Below are 20868 nucleotides of genomic sequence, written 5' to 3'. Positions count from 1 at the left end.
ACGAGAGTTGACTGCCTCTGTCTCACCAGCACCACGTGACATAGATAGTGGAGGGAGCGGGAGCCTCAGCCTAGGAGCGACTGCATCTTGTCATCAGTCAGGAGTGAGCCAGGCCACGGCACGTGGGGTTACGTGTGGACAGCAGACAGACAGTGGGAGCACTGCAGCCAGGGTCCAAACCGTCCACAGGGACTGAATTGAGTCTGACTCTGAAGAGACCTCACCTCAGAGGTGGGCCGACGGCGGGAACTTCAGGACGGCAAATTAGTTGGTAAGTAATTTATTGGGCACTGGGCAGAAGGCAGCAGCAGGTCACTGAGGCCAGCAGCAAAAAAGCAGAGCAGCACTGCACTGAGCACTAGCAGAGGCAAACATCTTGGTCGGTCAGGACAGAACTTAGATCACCACACAACAAATTCATCTCTCAAGTGATATACAAGTTAGTGACCTACTGTGTGAAGTCCAGACTCCAGTACAGGACTAGTAGAAGACATATACTGACAGTGACCTTTCCCCCCCAGAGCATGCTGCATGAGAGCAACTAATAGACTTACCCCTGCCTTTTAGAATCTGCAAAACATATCCATGACCTTTGAGGGGTTAAAGACGCTGAAGACATTTTACACACATTTTAGAGCGAAACACAGGGGATTTGTTTCTGTGCCAACACATTAAATACCTGCCTATGACTTTTACACAATATTCCCTTTTCCTTCCCTAACTGATCCCCTGATCTGTAGCTTCTCAGTAAATCCCAGCTTGCAGGACACAAGCTTCTTTTGTTACCCAGATCCTAAAGCAACAAACAGCCCAAGGGTAGGAAGCAGCAGCAGCGCAGCCAGGGTGAGTGCTGGAATTTCAGCTGCATTGAGTAAAGCATAATTAGTTGATTATAATTGATCAATAACAAAAAAACTGTTCTATTGTATTTTATTTTCACCTTATAAAATATAATGTTCTGACAATCCCTTTTATAGCTGTTTTAATTAGAGCTCCATGTTATAAGAACCTATGTTAATAAGTCCTAATAAGTTTATTACTGAAATTATATATATATATATATATATATATATATATATATATAACAATTATGACTTGTAGGCAAATATTTTTCATGTATTTGTTTTATTTTTTTAATTTAATATGAATAGGTTGTATTCATATTAAGATAATCAGGTGGAGCGTGAGTTTAATTGGAGGCTAGAGAGCATAGTTGGCTGGGCTGGAGGGGGCGTGGTTGGGATGGAGGGGGCGTGGTTGGGATGGAGGGGGCGTGATTGGGATGGAGGGGGCGTGGCTGGGCCGGTCTATACAATTTTCCAGGGCTGGTCTGATTTCCCAGTCCGGCCCTGGCAAAGCATACTGAACAGAGGCCTTTTAAATAATAAGTGATGACATCACCATTCTGAGACTGCAACCTGTCTCACATGGATGATGTACACCAGTCTGGCCATAAAAGGGCGTGCAGGAAATGAGCAGCATCACACATTCTGCACCAGACTCAGCAAGAGAGGTGAGTAAAATGGCTGCCAGCAGCACATGGCAAACAAAGCAGGGAAAAAACCCTGACAGTTCCCTCCCCTCAACGACCCCTTACCCATAGGAGAACAAAAGGCTTATTGGGGAAACGGGCATGGAAGGCACGGAGGAGGGCGGGAGCATGAACATCAGAGGAGGAAACCCATGAACGCTCCTCCGGACCGTAGCCCCTCCAGATAAACAAATACTGCACACGGCTCCTGGACATACGAGAGTCAATAATGCTGCTGACCTCATATTCTTCATGGTTGTCAACAGAGATAGGACGGGGACGAAGCAACACAGTGGTAAACCGATTACAAACAAATGGTTTCAAAAGGGAGACATGAAAAACATTGGAGATGCGCATTGCAGGAGTAAGGTCAAGAGCGTAGGCCACAGGACTGACCCATCGGAGTATTCGAATAGGATCAACATAACGGGGAGCCAGTTTATTGGAAGGCACACAAAGGTTCAAGTTGCGGGAGGACAGCCAAACCCTCTCACCAACCTGGTAGGAAGCCGCGGGCAGATGCCTACGATCAGCCTGGAACTTTTGGCGCTGCATAGAATGATGAAGGCAATCCTGAATCTGCACCCACGTGGAAAGGAGTTGCCGGAGATGCTCCTCCAAAGCCGGAATACCTTGAGACATGAATTAATCGGGCAACAAGGATGGTTGAAACCCATAATTCGCTATGAACGGGGACAACTGGGAGGAAGCATTAATAGCACTATTACGAGCAAACTCTGCCCAAGGTAACAGTTCAGACCAATTATTGTGGTGATCTGAGACATAGCAACGGAGGAACTACTCCAGAGCTTGATTAGACCGTTCCACAGCCCCATTGGATTGAGGGTGATATGCCAAGGAGAATGAAAGCTGGATCCCCATTTGAGCACAAAAGGAACGCCAAAATCTGGAGACAAACTGGCTACCCCGGTCCGACACTATCTCCTTGGGTAACCCATGTAAACGGAAGACCTCCTAGGCAAACATTGAAGCAAGCTCCTGAGCGGTAGGCAGCTTCTTCAAGGGAATGCAATGTGTGACATTTTAGAAAAACGGTCAACCACCATAAGGATAACAGTATTGCCACTGGAAACAGGGAGCTCGACAATGAAGTCCATGGAAAGATATGTCCAAGGATGCTCACCATTAGCAATAGATTGAAGAAGACCCACAGGAAGATGTCAAGGAGTCTTATTCTGTGCACAAACTGAGCAGGAGGCAACATACGCAGCAACATCAGAATGAAGACCTGGCCACCAGAATTGTCGAGTGACAGACCAAATCATTTGGTTCTCGCCCGGGTGACCTGCGGCTTTAGGATAGTGGTAAGTGTGCAAAAGTTTAGTTTGAAGATTCTCAGGAACAAAGCACTTACCACTAGGTTTCTCAGGAGGTGCATTGGTTTGTGCAGCCAGGATCTCCTCCCCCAAGGGAGAAGTCAAATTAGTACGTATGATAGCCAAAATATGGTCAGGAGGTATAACTGGAGTAGGTACAGACTCCTCCTTGGACAGAGGCAAAAATTTTCGAGAGAGGGCATCAGCCCTAACATTCTTACTACCAGGCAGGTAGGAGACCACATAATTAAACCAAGACAAAAATAGCGCCCATCTGGCCTGTCGGGGCGACAAACATTTTGCTTCGGATAGATAAGTTAAATTCTTGTGGTCAGTAAGAATGAGCACTGGTACGCTAGTACCCTCGAGAAGATGCCTCCATTCCTTGAATCCCAAAATTATGGCCAGTAATTCCCTGTCGCAAATTTCATAATTGCACTCCGCTGGAGACAATTTCTTAAAGAAGAAACCGCACGGATGCAAGGAACTGTCAGGCGTAGGACTTTGAGACAAGAGGACACCTACTCCAGTCTCAGATGCATCGAACTCAAGAACGAAAGGCAGGACAGGGTTAGGATGAGTCAGAATTGGAGCAGCAGCAAAGGCAGTCTTAAGACTATCAAAGGCCTTAATGACAGTAGGTGACTAATGGAGTGGATCATTCTCTTTACGGGTCATGTTTGTGATAGGTTTGACCAAGGAAGAAAAGTTTTTAATAAACTTTCTATAGTAATTGGCAAAGCCCAAAAAACGTTGAATAGACCGAAGACCAACTGGGCGAGGCCACTGCAGAACTACAGACAGCTTGTCAGGATCCATGGAGAACCCTGCAACGGAGATAACATAACCTAGGAAGGTTACTTGAGTCTGATGGAACTCACATTTCTCGAGTTTACAAAACAGGCCGTTCTCACGTAGTTTCTGAAGAACCTGTGTAAAATCAGAACGATGATCCTCAAGTGTGGGTGAGTGTATGAGGATGTCGTCTAAGTACACCACAACACACTATTGCAACATATCTCGTAGGACATCATTAATAAATTCCTGGAAAATAGCAGGAGCATTACATAGGCCAAAAGGCATTACAGGATATTCATAATGCCCGCTCCTGGTGTTAAATGCTGTTTTCCATTCGTGGCCCTCCTTGATCCTAACGAGATTGTATGCTCCTCTCAAATCAAGTTTAGAAAAGATTGTAGCTCCCTTGAGGCGGTCAAAGAGTTCCGTAATGAGAGGAATAGGGTAAGCATTCTTAATGGTAAGACGATTAAGACCCCTAAAATCGATGCATTGTCTTAACTCGCCACCCTTTTTCTTCACAAAGAAGAAGCCAGCCCCTGCAGGAGAGCAGGATTTGCGGATGATCCCCTGCGACAGAGCATCGGCAACATACTCCTCCATAGCACAATTCTCCACAACAGACAGAGGGTAAACCCGGCCCCGGTTTGCAGGTCAATGGCTCCGGGTTGCAGGTCAATGGCACAATCGTAAGAACGGTGAGGAGGCAACGTACCGGCACGCACCTCGTCAAAAATATCTAGGAACTCTCGGTACTCCTCTGGCAATTGAGATACCTAAGAAGTGCACAAGACTTTAACTAGTTTCTGAAGACAAGTGGAAATAGATTGCAGAGACCATGACATAATTTCGGAGCTGTGCCAATCGAGACTGGGATTGTGCATTTTGGAGCCAGGGATAAATGCAGAAAGTTTATCACCTGGAAAATGCAGAGAGTTTATCACCTGGAACTGGAGGGTTTCAAAATGTAGAGCCACAACAACCATGGAGCGGTTTCGTGAGTAACAAGTGCAGGCTGAAGGGGCCTGCCATCAATGGCCTCAACAGCAAGCGGAACAGACCAAGGCAAAACAGGAATGGAGTGCTTTGATACAAAAGCAATGTCAATGAAATAGCCCGCAGCACCGGAGTCAACAAGAGCCTGGGTGACTATGGAGGAGTCCACCCAGGAAAGGACAAGGTGCGAGTGTTTCCCGGCCGTATAGGACAAGACTTTAAAAGGTAGCCCTGTAACCCACAATAGAGGCAGAGCCCCTCCCTCCTCCTAAAGGCCCTCTCCGCCGTGGAGGGACGCGTGAATCCCAACTGCATCGGCTCAGCAGTACCTAGTGACTCGGGACCAGGAGGCATGGGAGAAGAGGGAGGCATGGGTGGGAACGAACACGTAGGAGACAACGGAACAGGAGGCTTCCGCAAGCGCTCCTTGAAAGAGGGCCTCTCTCTGAGTCTGATGTCAATTAGGATCAAAAAAGACACCAATGCCTCGAGATCCTCTGGTAAATCTCTGGCAGCAACTTCGTCTTTAATCGCATCAGAGAGCCCATGAAAGAAGGCGGCAACATTGTTCCAACCTACCTCTGCGGCAAACGTACGGAACTCAATGGCATACTGAGCAACAGATCTTGTACCTTGCTGAATGGACATGAGTTTAGCAGCAGAGGAGAAGTGGAGCCAGAACATCAAATACCCTTCGAAAGGAGGCCACAAATTCAGGGTAATTTAAAATCACAGGTTTATTAGTCTCCCACAAGGGATTAGCCCAGGCAAGAGCTGTGTCAGAGAGTAACAAGATGAGAAATCCCACCTTAGCTCTGTCAGAGGGAAATGCCTGAGGTAACATGTCATAGTAAATGTCCACCTGGTTCAAAAACCCTTTGCACGGAATAGGATCACCTCCATATCGCTGAGGTAGAGGTGCAGAACCGGACATGCTGCTGGTAGGACTAGGTGCAGCAGTGGAAACAGGAACAGCCACAACTTGCGGGACTCTTTGGTCCAAATGTGCAGTGCGAATCAGCAGGGTTTGCAGGGCTACTGCAAATTGATCAAAACGGTGATCCTGTTCATCCATCCTGGAAATGATGGTAGATAAAGGTGGATTATTAGCACCATCAGGATTCATGGCCCTTGCGTAATGTCAGGGTGCTAGGAATCAGACTGAGACAAGAAGTGCAAAAATAATCACACCTTTATTAATAACAAAAAATAATAAAAAAGTCCACAAGTCAAATAACAAGCCAGGAGTCAAAGCCAAAGCTGGTAGTCAGACGAGCCGAGTCAGGAGCCAAAGCAAATAGTCAGACGAGCCGAGTTAGGAACCAAAGCGAGTAGTCAGACGAGCCGTAATCAGGAACAAGGAGAACTGCAGAGTCAGGAACAAGCCAGGGATCAGGAACCAGGAGGGACCTTCAGACAGCCAGGTAATACACAGGAACTGGAACTCACAAACAGGTCTGAGATAACGCAAGGGCAAAGCATACTGAACAGAGGCCCTTTAAATAATAAGTGATGACATCACAATTCTGAGACTGCAACCTGTCTCACACGGATGATGTACATCAGTCTGACCATAAGAGGGCGAGCAGCATCACACATTCTGCACCAGACTCAGCAAGAGAGGTGAGTAAAATGGCTGCCAGCAGTACATGGCAAACAAAGCAGGGAAAAAACCCTGACAGGTTGCAGGTTAGGGACTTATGTCACCCTTGTTTGTATCGCAGTATATTTGGTTGAAGGCATGCATTATGTGGTTATAGGTTAGGGACATAGGGAGGAAGATAACTTTACGTGGTATATTAGTTGTTAAACAACACAGTCATGACAGTGAGTAAAAAGAACTTCAGGAAAATAAAATGGAAACACACTGAAGAACCTTTTACAATGATTCTACTGAAGATTTGATCTTTAACAATATTGACAATAAGTACCTTAAACAGATCTCTTAAGTTAAAAGTGTAGTGGCACTTGGATGGAGTTGGTAACATGCTTTGGCACATCTTAAAATAAATAGCTATTGATGACGAGGCCAATAAATCACGACATTTCTGGATTTCTGCCAAGAAATTACTGCTTCGCAAAAAGGAGCCCAACTGAACCTAAAAAGGAAATTCATATATATTACCTTACAATAAATAATTATTGTCAAAATATTATCCTTTATCCTTACATGTGAGTCACTAAAAAATCAAATCATATTTGCAAAGAATTTGTTAGAATATGCATTCTTGTAAAATGAATGATTCATTTATTTGTAAATATCTATCTGTTTCTAAGCCCCTGCAGGCCGCCTTTATCTAAGTGCATTTTATTAGCTTTCACAACAAGACAGTGCTAGTTAATGTTTGTCATATAGAAAACCATTGTGCTCATTCTTGTGGAGTTAGGAATGAGTCAGCACTGATTGACTAAAGTGCAAGATTGTAAATAGCATTGAGATAAGGGGGCAGTCTGCAGAGACTTAGATACAAGGTAATCACAGAGGTAAAAAGTATATTAATATAAAGGTGTTGGTTATGCAAAACTGGGGAATGGGTAATAAAGGGATTATCAACAATTCTGGAGTAGACTGTCCCTTTAAAGAAACATATTGAACAACAAATCTATATAACATTGTTATTAATATGTATTTATAAAAATATTTAATTAGCTTGTGTTTTATCTAAAAAAAATAGCTAATCATTTATAAAGTTTAACAGCATAATTACACAAAAGCAGTAGTAACACTCTTTTTACCGATCTTTCAGTTAAACAAAATGAAATTGGCTTCACGATTGTTTTATAACAGCATTTAGATGAGGTTGCAGTTATGTTTTCTTCTAATATCTGTATAGTTACCTGAAATATGTGCTGCAGTGCATGCACAGAAGGATGAGGAAGAACAATCATGCAGAAATGTTTGAGAAGGCGAGGACTAATTTCATTCCTCCCACCACCAGGTGGTGCACAGGCAGCAATCACAGAGACATCTTGGACATTCTGTGGAGGACAATTAGGGCTTTTATTGATGAATGGAGTGGAACACTACTATGATCGGCTGTGCTCATAAAGACTTTTTTAGGTTGGAGGTGAATGATTTCATGGTGACATATACACACTCCTGCACTGAATATTTAAAGGAACATTGAAGCCAAATTTAGACTTTCATAATTCAGAGAACACATGAAAGTTTACAAAAAAGTTTCCAGTGTTCTTCTGTTCTAAAATGTAATATTTTCTCTTGGTTGAAATGTAACACCTTTTCATGAGAGCCCACCGCAATAGGCTCAGGAGTGTGCTCATGTCTTGAGCACTATATGGCAATGGCGTTTGCCATTATATAGTGCTCAAGATGCGTGCTTGCTCCTAAGCATACCTAGGTATGCTCTGTTAGGTTTTTAACAAAAGATACCAAGAGAAAGAAGAAATCCGATTGTAAATGTAAATAAAATTAATTGCACATGCTAGCGGAATCCTGAAAGTTAAAAGTTAAAATTTGACTGCTATGTCCCTTGAAAATAAACAAATAACTTTATACTTATATTTGTATACTAACAATCTTTGAAATTTAAAAGCACTAGCTGCTTAGGCAACTAAATATGTTACCGAACGTAACATCTGAATTTTAAGTAATAACTAACACAAATTAATAAATCTTATAAATCAACACTGGAAAAACAGCATAATGAGCAAAAATGTATATATCAGTTTGTATGAATGGCATATTACATAACATAACTATTATAATTATTTCTCTTATATATGTAGACTGGATGCCTTGACAGGACTACCAGGAGGGAGGAGAACAGTGGCTACGTTTAGCATTACCATATACTAATTACTGTTAGCAGTTGCGTTTTTAAAACAGTTATTGTCAGAATCTCCCATTTCAGCTAAACACAAAAACAACATCTAACAATGCACATACATCGTGAGAAGAACAAAATCGCTTGGAAACTGAAAATATCAAAAAGGTAATTTCACAGCTAAGGAAGCTGTTAGGCAAGAAGAATTAGCTAGTGTGTTTACTATATGCTGAAAATTATAGTAAATTAGTGTTATTTAAACAGCAACAGGATCTCTCACAATCCTTTAGAAGAGCGGAGAAAGTATTTACTTGCCAACTTGGCAGCAGTAGATTATGGCTGTTATATTTGGATGATATATATATATATATATATATATATATATATATATATATATATATATATATATATATATATATATATATATATATACCTGGCAAATGCTGCCTGGATCCAATTATAGTACAAACTTTGAGATAATGGGTGCAGCATGGTAGGAGGACAGCTGGTGTTATAGTACACATAAATACAGTTGCAAGAAAAAGTATGTGAACCCTTTGGAATGATATGGATTTCTGCACAAATTGGTCATAAAATGTGATCTGATCATCATCTAAGTCACAACAATAGACAAACACAGTCTGCTTAAACTAATAACACACAAAGAATGAAATGTTGCCATGTTTTTATTGAACACACCATGTAAACATTCACAGTGCAGGTGGAAAAAGTATGTGAACCCCTAGACCAGAGCTTTCCAAACTTTTCATGTTGGTGACACACTTTTTAGACCTACATCATTTCGCGACACGTTAATTAATTCAGTTGTACTAGCAAAAAGGAGGTTAAACTAACTTGTTTTAAAATATACGGACACATACATAAATTATATAATAATAATATGTATTTACAAGTAACAGTATGTATGTGCAAGAATTAAAAAAAAGTTTAATAACACCAATAGCTACTTACTATTTTAATGGGATTTATGAGGTTAATGGGATGAACACAATTTTTGAATATTTGGTAAAGATACTCGCATTTCATCATCAAGCATTTTTAAGCTTCCACTTCCTATCCATATATCAAGAGCAGGAGCAGCAATGCACTACTGGGAGCTAGCTGCAAAAAACCCCTCTGACTTCAGCTCAGCGTTTAAGCTGCCGCCCTCAGAGGTCCGTGAGCCCTACTGACTACTGCCTGCGCTGCAAACACGCTGCTGTCCCACTCACTGACTACACATGCAGTCACAAGCCAATTAAGGAGACTACACGTGCAGTCAGGAGCCAATGTGCCGCCAAAGCAGCCAATGTTTCAGTTCCCACTGAGCTGCACCAATTGGTTAAGATGATCTGTGACCCACTAGGTATCAATCATGTGTCAACCATGTGATATGCATAGCAGGCAGGCGGAAAGTCAGAAACCTAAAAAAAAATTTTTACAAAAATTAAATTTAAAAAAAATTGTGCTGAAGCAGGGACACACCTACACACTGCTGCCGACACACTAGTGTGTCCCGACACACAGTTTGGAAAGCACTGCCCTAGACTAATGACATCTCCAAGAGCTAATTGGAGTGAGATGTCAGCCAACTGGAGTCCAATCAATGAGATGAGATTGGAGGTGTTGGTTACAGCTGCCCTGCCCTATAAAAAACACACACCAGTTCTGGGTTTGCTTTTCACAAGAAGCATTGCCTGATGTGAATGATGCCTCGCACAAAAGAGCTCTCAGAATACCTACGATTAAGAATTGTTGACTTGCATAAAGCTGGAAAGGGTTATAAAAGTATCTCCAAAAGCCTTGCTGTTCATCAGTCCACGGTAAGACAAATTGTCTATAAATGGAGAAAGTTCAGCACTGCTGCTACTCTCCCTAGAAGTGGCCGTCCTGTAAAGATGACTGCAAGAGCACAGCACAGACTGCTCAATGAGGTGAAGAAAAATCCCACTGTCAAATGCTAACATCCCTGTTAGCGAATCTACAATACGTAAAACACTAAACAAGAATGGATTTCATGGGAGGATACCACAGAGGAAGCCACTGCTGTCCAAACAAAACATTGCGGCACGTTTACAGTTTGCACAAGAGCACCTGGATGTTCCACAGCAGTACTGGCAAAATATTCTGTGGACAGATGAAACCCAAGTTGAGTTGTTTGGAAGAAACACACAACACTATGTGTGGCAAAAAAGTGGCACAGCACACCAACATCAAAACCTCATCCCAACTGTGAAGTATGGTGGTGGGGGCATCATGGTTTGGGGCTGCTTTGGTGCGTCAGGGCCTGGGCGGATTGCTATCATCAAAGGAAAAATGAATTCCCAAGTTTATCAAGACATTTTGCAGGAGAACTTAAGGCCATCTGTCTACCAGCTGAAGCTTAACAGAAGATGGGTGTTGCAACAGGACAATGACCCAAAGCATAGAAGTAAATCAACAACAGAATGGCTTAAACAGAAGAAAATACGCCTTCTGAAGTGGCCCAGTCAGAGTCCTGACCTCAACCCGATTGGGATGCTGTGGCATGACCTCAAGAAAGCGATTCACACCAGACATCCCAAGAATATTGCTGAACTGAAACAGTTCTGTAAATAGGAATGGTCAAGAATTACTCCTGACCGTTGTGCACGTCTGATCTGCAACTACAGGAAACATTTGGTTGAAGTTATTGCTGCCAAAGGAGGTTCAACCAGTTATTAAATCCAAGGGTTCACATACTTTTTCCACCTGCACTGTGAATGTTTACATGGTGTGTTCAATAAAAACATGGCAACATTTCATTCTGTGTGTGTTATTAGTTTAAGCAGACTGTGATTGTCTATTGTTGTGACTTAGATGATGATCAGATCACATTTTATGACCAATTTGTGCAGAATTCCATATCATTCCAAAGGGTTCACATACTTTTTCTTGCAACAGTAGGTGAGATGAGATTGCATTAGATTTGAATACATGACATTATCATTAGAAAATCAGTTTTTATCAAGAAACAGTAAAGAGAGAACAACATGGATGAAATGGCAGAATCTCTGGAGAAATCATTTAACAGAGGAAGTGATGGTGCACGAGCATATCATTTTAAAGGGACACAAAATAAATTTCAAGCACCTCCCTCTAATCATTATATAACCTAGGTTATACTGCAGGTATCTGAAGCAGAGTTGCTGCACATGTGCAGACAGGTCATACTGGAATTCCGTAAATGCTAGATTTCAACATGGCAGCACTCATGACGAAGGTGAGGGAAAGGATAAACTCAATACTATGCTTATACAATGTATTTAGTGTTAAATAACCATTTAAGAAGGCTAATCAAATCATATGATATCTGTACACTATAGAACATGCTCACACTACCTTCCAGGTCAGAGTCTTGGGGTCATAAAACCCTCCCAACTCTAAAAACTGGCGAATCAACTCCAGCGGTGGCTGTGCCCCATATTCCTCGGGAAGCGGCATATTCAGGTCATCGATAAATACTGCAACCTTGAAGTGATGACAAAAAATTAAATACAGGACAACAAAAAGAAGACATAAAGACAAGAAGGGACTTTCATGATTAGATTTAGAAGTAACACAAACACTGTTTCTAACAAGGAACACTTTATAGAATGCATAATTAAAGGGACATTTTATAGAATATAGTATTAAAGGGACACCTTTTAGAATACAGTATTATAGGGACACTGCTTTCAGAAAACAAAGCACAGTATTTGTGTAATTTTGTAGCCAAAGTTGTTGAGAGTTAACTTGTCTGTGTTTTCATTTCCTCCTATGAGCTGTGTAATACTACTGTATTTTTCCTTCCTCACACAGCTCTGTATTTTGTATGCTCTCTATCCAGCTGTATTACATGTGCGGAAACAACAACCCTAGCGGTGCAAAGTATATTGTGTACATTATAGAAGACAGCAGTTGTATGCCTTATATTAGCAGTGCCTCGCTGCCCCTGTAACTTTGCTTTGTTTCATTATTTTTAAATGCAGGTTTGCCTCAGCAACAAACTAGTATCTGCAGTGATATGGCAGCCAAAACTTGCCCAAAACTTGCTGCTAGATTACGAGTCTTGCGTCAGGCTTAAAAAGCAGCGTTGAGATGTCCCAACGCTGCTTTTTAACGCCCGCTGGTATTACGAGTCTTGCAGGTACAGGTGTACCGCTCACTTTTTTGGCCAGACTCGAAAATACCGCAAATCCACTTATGCCAATTGCGTATCCTCTTTTTTCAATGGGACTTGCATAGCGCCGGTATTACGAGTCTTCCAAAAAGTGAGCGGTAGACCCTCTCCTGTCAAGTCTGGTATCGCATTTTAAAGTCAGTAGTTAAGAGTTTTACACTACAACGCCGTAGCATAAAACTCTTAACTAAAGTGCTAAAAAGTACACTAACACCCATAAACTACCTATTAACCCCTAAACTGAGGCCCCCCCAAATCGCAAACACTATAATACATTTTTTAACCCCTAATCTGCCAAACCGGACATTGCCGCCACTATAATAAATATATTAACCCCTAAACTGCCGCACTCCTGCATCGCAAACACTAGTTAAATTTTATTAACCCCCTAATCTGCCGTCCCTAATATTGCCGACACCTACCTACATTTATTAACCCCTAATCTGCCGCCCCCAACGTCCCTGCCACTATATTAAAGTTATTAACCCCTAAATCTAAGTCTAACCCTAACACCCCCCTAACTTAAATATAATTTAAATAAATCTAAAAAAAATTCCTAACATTAACTAAATTATTCCTATTTAAAACTAAATACTTAGCTATAAAATAAACCCTAAGCTAGCTACAATATAACTAATAGTTACATTGTATCTAGCTTAGGGTTTATTTTTATTTTACAGGCAAGTTTATATTTATTTTAACTAGGTAGAATAGTTCCTAAATAGTTAACTATTTAATAACTACCTAGTTAAAATAAAGACAAAAGTACCTGTAAAATAAAACCTAACCTAAGTTACAATTACACCTAACACTACACTATAATTAAATAAATTCCCTAAATTAACTACAATTACATACAATTAAATACAATTATCTAAAGTACGAAAAAAATCACTAAATTACAGAAAATAAAATAGTTACAAGATTTTTAAACTAATTACACCTAATCTAATCCCCCTAATAAAATAAAAAATCCCCTCAAAATAATAAAAAGCCCTACCCTATACTAAATTACAATTAGCCCTTAAAAGGGCCTTTTGCAGGGCATTGCCCCAAAGTAATCAGCTCTTTTACCTGTAAAAAAAAGTACAATACCCCCCCAACATTAAAACCCACCACCCACACACCCAACCCTACTCTAAAACCCACCCAATCCCCCCTTAAAAAACCTAACACTCCCCCTGAAGATCACCCTACTGTGAGACGTCTTCACCCAACTGGGCCGAAGTCCTCAATGAAGCTGTGAGAAGTCTTCATCCAACCGGGCAGAAGTGATCCTCCAGGCAGGCAGAAGTCTTCATCCAGACGGCATCTTCTATCTTCATCCATCCGGCGCGGGTCCATCTTCAAGACATCCGACGCAGAGCATCCTCTTCATCCGACGTTTAAATTATGTCATCCAAGATGGCGTCCCTTCAATTCCGATTGGCTGATAGAATTCTATCAGCCAATCGGAATTAAGGTAGAAAAAAATCCTATTGGCTGATCCAATCAGCCAATAGGATTGAACTTCAATCCTATTGGCTGATTGGTACAGCCAATAGGATTGAGCTTGCATTCTATTGGCTGTTCCAATTAGCCAATAGAATGCAAGCTCAATCCTATTGGCTGATTGAATCAGCCAATAGGATTTTTTCTTCCTTAATTCCGATTGGCTGATAAAATTCTATCAGCCAATCGGAATTGAAGGGACGCCATCTTGGATGACGTCAATTAAATGATTTTTCTTTAGATTTATTTAAATTATATTTAAGTTAGGGGGGTTAGGGTTAGACGACTTAGGTTTAGGGGTTAATAACTTTAATATAGTGGCGGCGACGTTGGGGGCGGCAGATTAGGGGTTAATAAGTGTAGGTAGGTGGCGGCGACATTGGGGGTGGCGGAGTAGGGTTAATAAATATAATGTAGGTGTCGGCAATGCTGGGGGCAGCAGATTAGGGGTTCATAAGTATAATGTAGGTGGCGGCGGTGTCGGGAGCGGCAGATTAGGGGTTCAAAAATATAATGCAGGTGTCGGCGATGTCGGGGGTGGCATATTAGGGGTTAATAAGTGTAATATTAGGGGTGTTTAGATTTGGGGTTCATGTTAGGGTGTTATGTGTAGACATAAATTTTCTTTCCCCATAGGAATCAATGGGGCTGCGTTAGGAGCTGAACGCTGCTTTTTTGCAGGTGTTAGGTTTTTTTTTCAGCCGGCTCTACCCCATTGATTCCTATGGGGAAATCGTGCATGAGCCCGTTTTACCAGCTCACCGAGCAAAAATATGGTCTCCGCTCACTTTTCTGCGACTAACGCCGGGTTTGTAAAAACCTGTAATACCAGAGCTGTCTGTAAGAGCGAGGTGAGCATAAACTGAACGTTAGCACCGCACACCATTACCGACAAAACTCGTAATCTAGCCATTGGTTTGGGTAGCTAAGGCAACTTGTCAGGGAGCATTTTGAGAAGTGTAATTTTCAGCTGCTGACTCACTGCAGACACTATTTTGTAGTCGAGGTACCCTTGTGCCAGAATAATAATCAACTACAGCGAGACAATCAGGGGTATCAGGGGCAGAAAGAAACCTGTTGCTTCACTATTTTGTGTTAACAAAAGACAGAAATCTGGGCTTGTACAGTAAACTTAGCACAGTTAGTACTATTACAGTCTGTGATGTCAGGTGTACACAATATACTGTGCACAGTTTTTACTAATACAGTCTGTGATGTCTGGTGTACACAATATACTGTGCACAGTTAGTACTATTACAGTCAGTGATGTCAGGTGTACACAATATACTGTGCACAGTTCTTAATATTACAGCCTGTGATATCAGGTGTACACAAAATACTGTGCACAGTTAGTACTATTACAGCCTGTGATGTCAGGGGTACACAATATACTGTGCACATCTCTTACTATTACAGCCTGTGATGTCAGGTGTACACAATATACAGTGCACAGTTAGTACTATTACAGCCTGTGATGTCAGGTGTACACAATATACTGTGCACAGTTCTTAATATTACAGCCTGTGATATCAGGTGTACACAAAATACTGTGCACAGTTAGTACTATTACAACCTGCGATGTCAGGTGTACACAATATACTGTGCACAGTTAGTACTATTACAGCCTGTGATGTCAGGTGTACACAATATACAGTGCAAAGTTAGTACTATTACAACCTGTGATGTCAGGTGTACACAATATTCTGTGCGCAGTTAGTACTATTACAGCCTGTGATGTCAGGTATACACACTATACTGTACACAGCTAGTACTATTACAGCCTGTGATGTCAGGTGTACACAATATACTGTGCACATTTAGTACTATTACATACAGTGATGTCAGGTGTACACAAAATAATGTGCACAGTTAGTACTATTACATACTGTGATGTCAGATGTACACAATATACTGTGCACAATTAGTACTATTACAGCCTGTGATGTCAGGTGTACACAATAACAGAATTTATGCTTACCTGATAAATTTCTTTCTCCTACGGTGTGTCCGGTCCACGGCTTCATCCTTACTTGTGGGATATTCTCTTCCCCTACAGGAAATGGCAAAGAGAGCACACAGCAAAAGCTGTCCATATAGCCCCCCCTCCGGCTCCGCCCCCCAGTCATTTGACCGACGGTTAGGAGAAAAAGGAGAAACCATAGGGTGCCGTGGTGACTGTAGTGTATAGAAAGAAAAAAATTGAAACCTGACTAAAAGCCAGGGCGGGCCGTGGACCGGAAACACCGTAGGAGAAAGAAATTTATCAGGTAAGCATAAATTCTGTTTTCTCCTACATTGGTGTGTCCGGTCCACGGCTTCATCCTTACTTGTGGGAACAATACCAAAGCTTTAGGACACGGATGAAGGGAGGGAACAAGTCAGGTTACCTAAACGGAAGGCACCACGGCTTGCAAAACCTTTCTCCCAAAAATAGCCTCAGAAGAAGCATAAGTATCGAATTTGTAAAATTTGGCAAAAGTGTGCAGAGAAGACCAAGTCGCTGCCTTACATATCTGATCAACAGAAGCCTCGTTCTTGAAGGCCCATATGGAAGCCACAGCTCTAGTAGAGTGAGCTGTAAGTCATTCAGGAAGCTGCCGTCCGGCAGTCTCATAAGCCAATCGGATGATGCTTTTCAGCCAAAAAGAAAAGAGAGGTAGCAGTAGCTTTCTGTCCTCTCCTCTTACCAGAATAAACGACAAACAAAGATGAAGTCTGTCTGAAATCCTTTGTTGCATCTAAATAGAATTTTAAAGCACGGACCACATCTAAATTGTGTAACAAACGTTCCTTCTTCGAAACTGTATTCGGACACAGAGAAGGAACTATTTCCTGGTTAATATTCCTGTTGGAAACCACTTTTGGAAGAAAATCAAGTTTGGTACGCAAAACAACCTTATCTGCATGGAATACCAGATAGGGTGGATCACACTGCAAAGCAGACAATTCAGAAACTCTTCTAGCAGAAGAAATAGCAACCAAAAACAGAACTTTCCAAGATAGTAACTTAATATCTATGGAATGTAGAGGTTCAAACGGAACCCCTTGAAGAACTGAAAGAACTAAATTTAGACTCCATGGAGGAGTCATGGGTCTGTAAACAGGCTTGATTCTGACTAAGGCCTGTACAAAAGCTTGTACATCTGGCACAGCTGCCAGGCGTTTGTGTAACAAAACAGACAAAGCAGATATCTGTCCTTTTAGAGAACTCGCTGACAACCCTTTATCCAAACCCTCTTGGAGAAAGGAAAGAATCTTAGGAATTTTAATTTTACTCCAAGAGAATCCCTTGGATTCACACCAACAGATATATTTTTTCCATGTTTTATGGTAAATTTTCCCAGTCACAGGTTTTCTGGCTTGGACCAGAGTATCTATAACTGAATCTGAAAACCCACGCTTAGATAAAATCAAGCGTTCAATTTCCAAGCAATCAGCTGCAGAGAGACTGGATTTGGATGTTCGAATGGACCTTGTACTAGAAGATCCTGTCTCAAAGGTAGCTTCCCTGGTGAAGCCGATGACATATTCACCAGGTCTGCATACCAAATCCTGCGTGGCCACGCAGGAGCTATCAGAATCACCGAGGCCTTCTCCTGTTTGATCCTGGCTACGAGCCTGGGAAGGAGAGGAAACGGTGGAAACACATAAGCTAGGTTGAACGACCAAGGCGCCACTAATGCATCCACCAGTGTCGCCTTGGGATCCCTGGATCTGGACCCGTAGCGAGGAACCTTGAAGTTCTGATGAGACGCCATCAGATCCATGTCTGGAATGCCCCATAATTGAGTTAACTGGGCAAAGACCTCCGGGTGGAGTTCCCACTCCCCCGGATGGAAAGTCTGACGACTCAAATAATCCGCCACCCAGTTGTCTACTCCTGGGATGTGACTTGCAGATAGATGGCAGGAGTGATCCTCCGCCCATTTGATGATCTTGGATACCTCTCTCATCGCCAAGGAACTCTTTGTTCCTCCCTGATGATTGATGTAAGCTACAGTCGTCATGTTGTCCGACTGAAATCTTATGAATCCGGCCTTCGCTAGTTGAGGCCAAGCCCGGAGCGCATTGAATATCGCTCTCAGTTCCAGGATGTTTATCGGGAGAAGAGACTCTTAGACTGGCATCGGTCGTGACAATGACCCACTCTGGTCCTGAGTCTTTAGAAGCTTTAATTTTCTGACCTCTGTCAGAAAAATCTTCATTTCTACAGAATCTATTATTGTTCCCAGAAAAGGAACTCTTGTAGACAGGGACAGGGAACTCTTTTCCATGTTCACCTTCCACCCGTGAGACCTGAGAAAAGCTAATACAATGTCTGTATGAGCCCTTGATCTGGAAAGGGACGACGCTTGGATTAGGATGTCGTCTAGGTAAGGTGACACTGCAATGCCCCTCGGTCTTAGAACCACTAGAAGGGACCCTAGCACCTTTGTGAAAATTCTGGGAGCAGTGGCTAAACCGAACGGAAGAGCCACGAACTGGTAATGTTTGTCCAGAAAGATGAACCTTAGGAACTGATGATGATCTTTGTGGATAGGAATATGTAGTTACACATCCTTTAAATCCACGGTAGTCATGTATTGACCCTCCTGGATAGTTGATAAAATCGTTCAAATGGTTTCCATTTTGAACGATGGAACTCTGAGGAATTTGTTTAGAATTTTTAAATCCAGAATTGGTCTGAAAGTTCCCTCTTTTTTGGGAACAACAAACAGGTTTGAGTAAAACCCCTGGGTGTATCACTCCCATCTTTAATAGATCTCCTACGCAATGTAAGAATGCCTGTCTCTTTATCTGTCTGAAGATAAGCGAGACATGTGGAAACTTCCCCTCGGAGGAAGTTCCTTGAATTCTAGAAGATAACCCTGAGAGACTATTTCTAGTGCCCAGGGATCCTGAACATCTCTTGCCCAAGCCTGAGCAAAGAGAGAAAGTCTGCCCCCTACTAGATCCGGTCCCGGATCGGGGGCTACCCGTTCATGCTGTCTTGGCAGCAGCAGCAGGCTTCTTGGCCTGTTTACCCTTGTTCCAGCCTTGCATTGGTTTCCATGCTGGCTTAGCCTGGGAAGCGTTATCCTCTTGTCTAGAGGCTGCAGAATTAGGAGACGGTCCGTTCCTGAAGTTGCGAAAGGAACGAAAATTAGATTTGTTCTTAGCCTTGAAAGGCCTATCCTGTTGGAGGGCATGGCCCTTTCCCCCAGTGATGTCTGAAATAATCTCCTTCAATTCTGGCCCAAAAAGGGTCTTACCTTTGAAAGGAATATTAAGCAATTTTTTCTTGGATGACACATCCACCGACCAAGATTTTAGCCAAAGCGCTCTGCGCGCCACAATTGCAAAACCTGAATTTTTCGCCGCTAATTTCGCCAATTGCAAAGCGGCATCTAAAATAAAGGAATTAGCCAACTTTAGTGCGTGAATTCTGTCCATGACTTCCTCATATGGAGTCTCCTTATTGAGTGAATTTTCTAGTTTTTCGAACCAAAAAGACGCCGCCGTTGTGACAGGAATAATGCACGAAATTGGTTGGAGGAGGAAACCTTGCTGAACAAATATCTTTTTAAGCAATCCTTCCAATTTTTTATCCATAGGATCTTTGAAAGCACAACTGTCCTCAATGGGAATAGTCGTGCGCTTGGACAACGTAGAAACTGCTCCTTCAACCTTAGGGACTGTTTGCCATGCGTCCCTTCTGGGGTCGACAATGGGGAACATTTTCTTAAATATAGGAGGTGGGACAAAAGGTATACCTGGCTTCTCCCACTCCTTGTTTACTATGTCCGCCACCCTCTTGGGTATCGGAAAGGCATCAGCGTGCACAGGGACCTCAAGGAATTTGTCCATTTTGCACAATTTCTCTGGAATTACCAAAGAGTCGCAATCGTCAAGAGTACTTAGCACCTCCTTAAGCAGGGCGCGGAGATGTTCTAACTTAAATTTAAACGTCATGATATCAGGTTCTGCCTGCTGAGAAACTTTTCCTGAATCAGAAATTTCTCCCTCAGACAGCCCCTCCCACACAGCCAATTCAGACTGGTGTGAGGGTATTACAGATAAACTATCATCAGCGCCCACTTGCTCATCCTCTGTATTCAAAACTGAGCAGTCACGCTTTAAGGGAAGTGTTGGCAGCTTGGATAAAAGATTTGCTATAGAATTATCCATTACTGCAGTTAATTGTTGCATAGTAACAAGCATTGGCGCGCTAGATGTACTAGGTGTCGCCTGCGCGGGCATAACTGGTGTTGACACAGAAGGAGAGGATGATGAACTATCCCCACTACCTTCATTTGAAGAATCATCTTGGGCAACCTTATTAAATGTGACATTACTGTCCTTACTTTGTTTGGACGCCATGGCACAATTTTCACATACATTTAAAGGGGGAATCACATTGGCCTCCATACACACAGAACATAATCTATCTGAAGGTACAGACATGTTAGACAGACTTAGTCAGGCTATTAATGCAAAAAAAAACGTTTTTAAACAAAACCGTTACTGTCTCTTTAAATAATAAACCGAGTACACTTTATTTCTGAATGTTTGAAAAACTATGAAGGAATTATCCGATCTTTACGAAATTTGCACCCTAGTGTCTTAATGCTTTGAAAGTATTGCTCACCAAATTTCAAGTCTTTAACCCCTTAAATGAGCAAACCGGAGCTAATTGTTCAATTTAGCAGTTTAAACCCACTACAGTCCCTGCCACAGCCTTTTGTTGCGGCTTTACCTTCCTTGGGGGTT

General features: G+C 42.2%; 1 protein-coding gene across 1 annotated transcript in view; it reads right to left on the bottom strand.

Annotated features, from left to right (window-relative positions):
* The window catches only part of DNAH14 (dynein axonemal heavy chain 14), a 746387-nt gene that overhangs the window by 266790 nt on the left and 458729 nt on the right, over positions 1-20868 (bottom strand). The window contains 3 exon segments of the mRNA XM_053712788.1: positions 6594-6761; positions 7501-7641; positions 11808-11936. Coding sequence (XP_053568763.1) covers positions 6594-6761; positions 7501-7641; positions 11808-11936 — 438 coding nt within the window.

The sequence above is a fragment of the Bombina bombina genome, chromosome 4 (genome assembly GCF_027579735.1).
Source record: "Bombina bombina isolate aBomBom1 chromosome 4, aBomBom1.pri, whole genome shotgun sequence".
Taxonomy (NCBI): Eukaryota; Metazoa; Chordata; class Amphibia; order Anura; family Bombinatoridae; genus Bombina; species Bombina bombina.
Note: the sequence above shows the minus strand (reverse complement) of the source record. Positions and strands in the feature narration are given on the sequence as shown.